General features: G+C 41.8%; 1 protein-coding gene across 1 annotated transcript in view; it reads left to right on the top strand.

Moving 5' to 3' along the window:
• Window positions 1-1363: 1363 nt before the first annotated feature.
• LOC104626985 (coagulation factor XIII A chain-like) overlaps window positions 1364-1708 on the top strand; it is a gene marked incomplete at its 3' end in the record, with an annotated part of 32806 nt that continues 32461 nt past the window's right edge. Inside the window, exon 1 of the mRNA XM_010295045.1 lies at window positions 1364-1514. Coding sequence (XP_010293347.1) covers window positions 1364-1514 — 151 coding nt within the window. The remainder of the gene's footprint in view (window positions 1515-1708) is intronic.

Genomic DNA, 1708 nt, shown 5'->3' on the forward strand with positions numbered 1-1708 from the left:
ACCAGTAAAGACTGGCAAACATGGTGAGCACGGCATCTTGAGCTGTGTCCCTCAGAAAATCCCTTCCAGTCTCCCACACTTCATAAGCCCTTGTGCCATGAGCAGCTCTACTCCGTCTCGCTAAGAACCGAAACTTCGGTCCCCAAGTTGTTTCCTTAACCCAAGCGCCCTGAAATGCTCCCGATGAGTGGGGTTGGGGTGAGACAGGCAGAGGGAGGGAGGGAGTAAGCAAAGACATGCCAGCAGCCGTGGCAGATCCTCAGAGGTGGTGTGGGGAGGGCTTGGCAACTCTTTCAGCACTGTCCTATTGCAACAGGAGGGAGGAGGATATACAGAGGTTACTTAAAAGCCCCCAACTTTTTCCAGGCTTCTATTGCACTTCAGAAATTCTGCAAGTGAGAAGAAAAAAAAAAAGACTGTCTGAAAAGAAGGTACCCTTGGTAACTAAAGAACTTCCTTTAAGAGCTTACTGCTATTAAATAATTGCTACATTTTGAATTGCTGTTTTCATGAACTTTGGGAGGAAGTTGTGTTTTCAGCCATGAATATTTTCTTAGAAGGATGGCATGGCTTTTTCATTGCTACATGCTTACACTGAAATAGATGTGAAAGTAGTCTTGACCAGCTCAAAGAGAAGTCTCTGATCAGCCTACATTTGAGATTTCCCTTAAGGTCATTAGTGGAAGAGAAATAAGTGGATAAGTGCCTTCTTTTTTTTTTTCTCCCATTCCCCCCCCCCTCTTTTTTTCATATCTCTCTCTTTCTCAAAAGTGGATTTTCTGGGTGCAGGAGTTAGCCCTTTAGATATTGGATGTTTGTGTGCATAGGGACAAAAATACAATTCTCCAGTAATCATCCACAGACAGTTGTAGGCTGTAGTATTCGGGATGATTGCAGTATAATTCAGAATGTAATTTTTATTAGGGGGAGGTAGTTTGTGATGCACTTTCTGGAAATATAATTTGCTATTTTGGATTCAGTAATGCTGTTTTGGAGGGGGGGAGAGTGAACAATTTTCTAGTTCTTTTATCTGAAACTCCCTGATGTTTTTAATGTCCTGTTTCTCCTAGGCAAATATGTCTGTGTTAGGCTTCCCTCTCCTTCTCCCGCCCCCCTTCTTCTCTTATTCATGTGTTTTGACAAACACAAAATGCCTTCCAATCCTTGGAGAGCTGTACTCCATCATTAGACTGATGTTTTCTGCCTCTCAGTTTTTATTTATGTGAATCTAAAAATGTGTATCTCACTGGCACCCCACACTGTTTTTGGTTTCTCCTATCTTACATGTGTCACGCTGGCTCATGTTTGCTTTTTCCTTGCACTCTTCCTTTCTCTCATGGTGTTACAACATTTTTAATACAGGATGTCTGAAACAATGAACACCAACAACGAGAAGAAAAAACCTCCTCTGAATGGGAGAAGAGCTGTCCCATCAAACAACTCCAATGATGAAGAAAATGAGGTCCCTGAGATGGAGGCTTTTGGATTGATACCTAGAGGATTTAATCCAAAAGGTACAGTGTACAATTAAGACATGAGTCTATTTTTACATCTTCCATACTCACCTCTGCCCAGGTCTGTGAATTAAAACCAAACCACTTTTTTCCTTCCATGTTTTGATCTCAGATAGCTTTCATTGCTGCTTGTGAAAAAACTTGCTAAAAACACCCATGTGCATGGAACTGTTACAAGACATTATGGGTAGGGA

Source organism: Phaethon lepturus, unplaced genomic scaffold, assembly GCF_000687285.1.
Source record: "Phaethon lepturus isolate BGI_N335 unplaced genomic scaffold, ASM68728v1 scaffold48669, whole genome shotgun sequence".
Lineage (NCBI taxonomy): Eukaryota > Metazoa > Chordata > Aves > Phaethontiformes > Phaethontidae > Phaethon > Phaethon lepturus.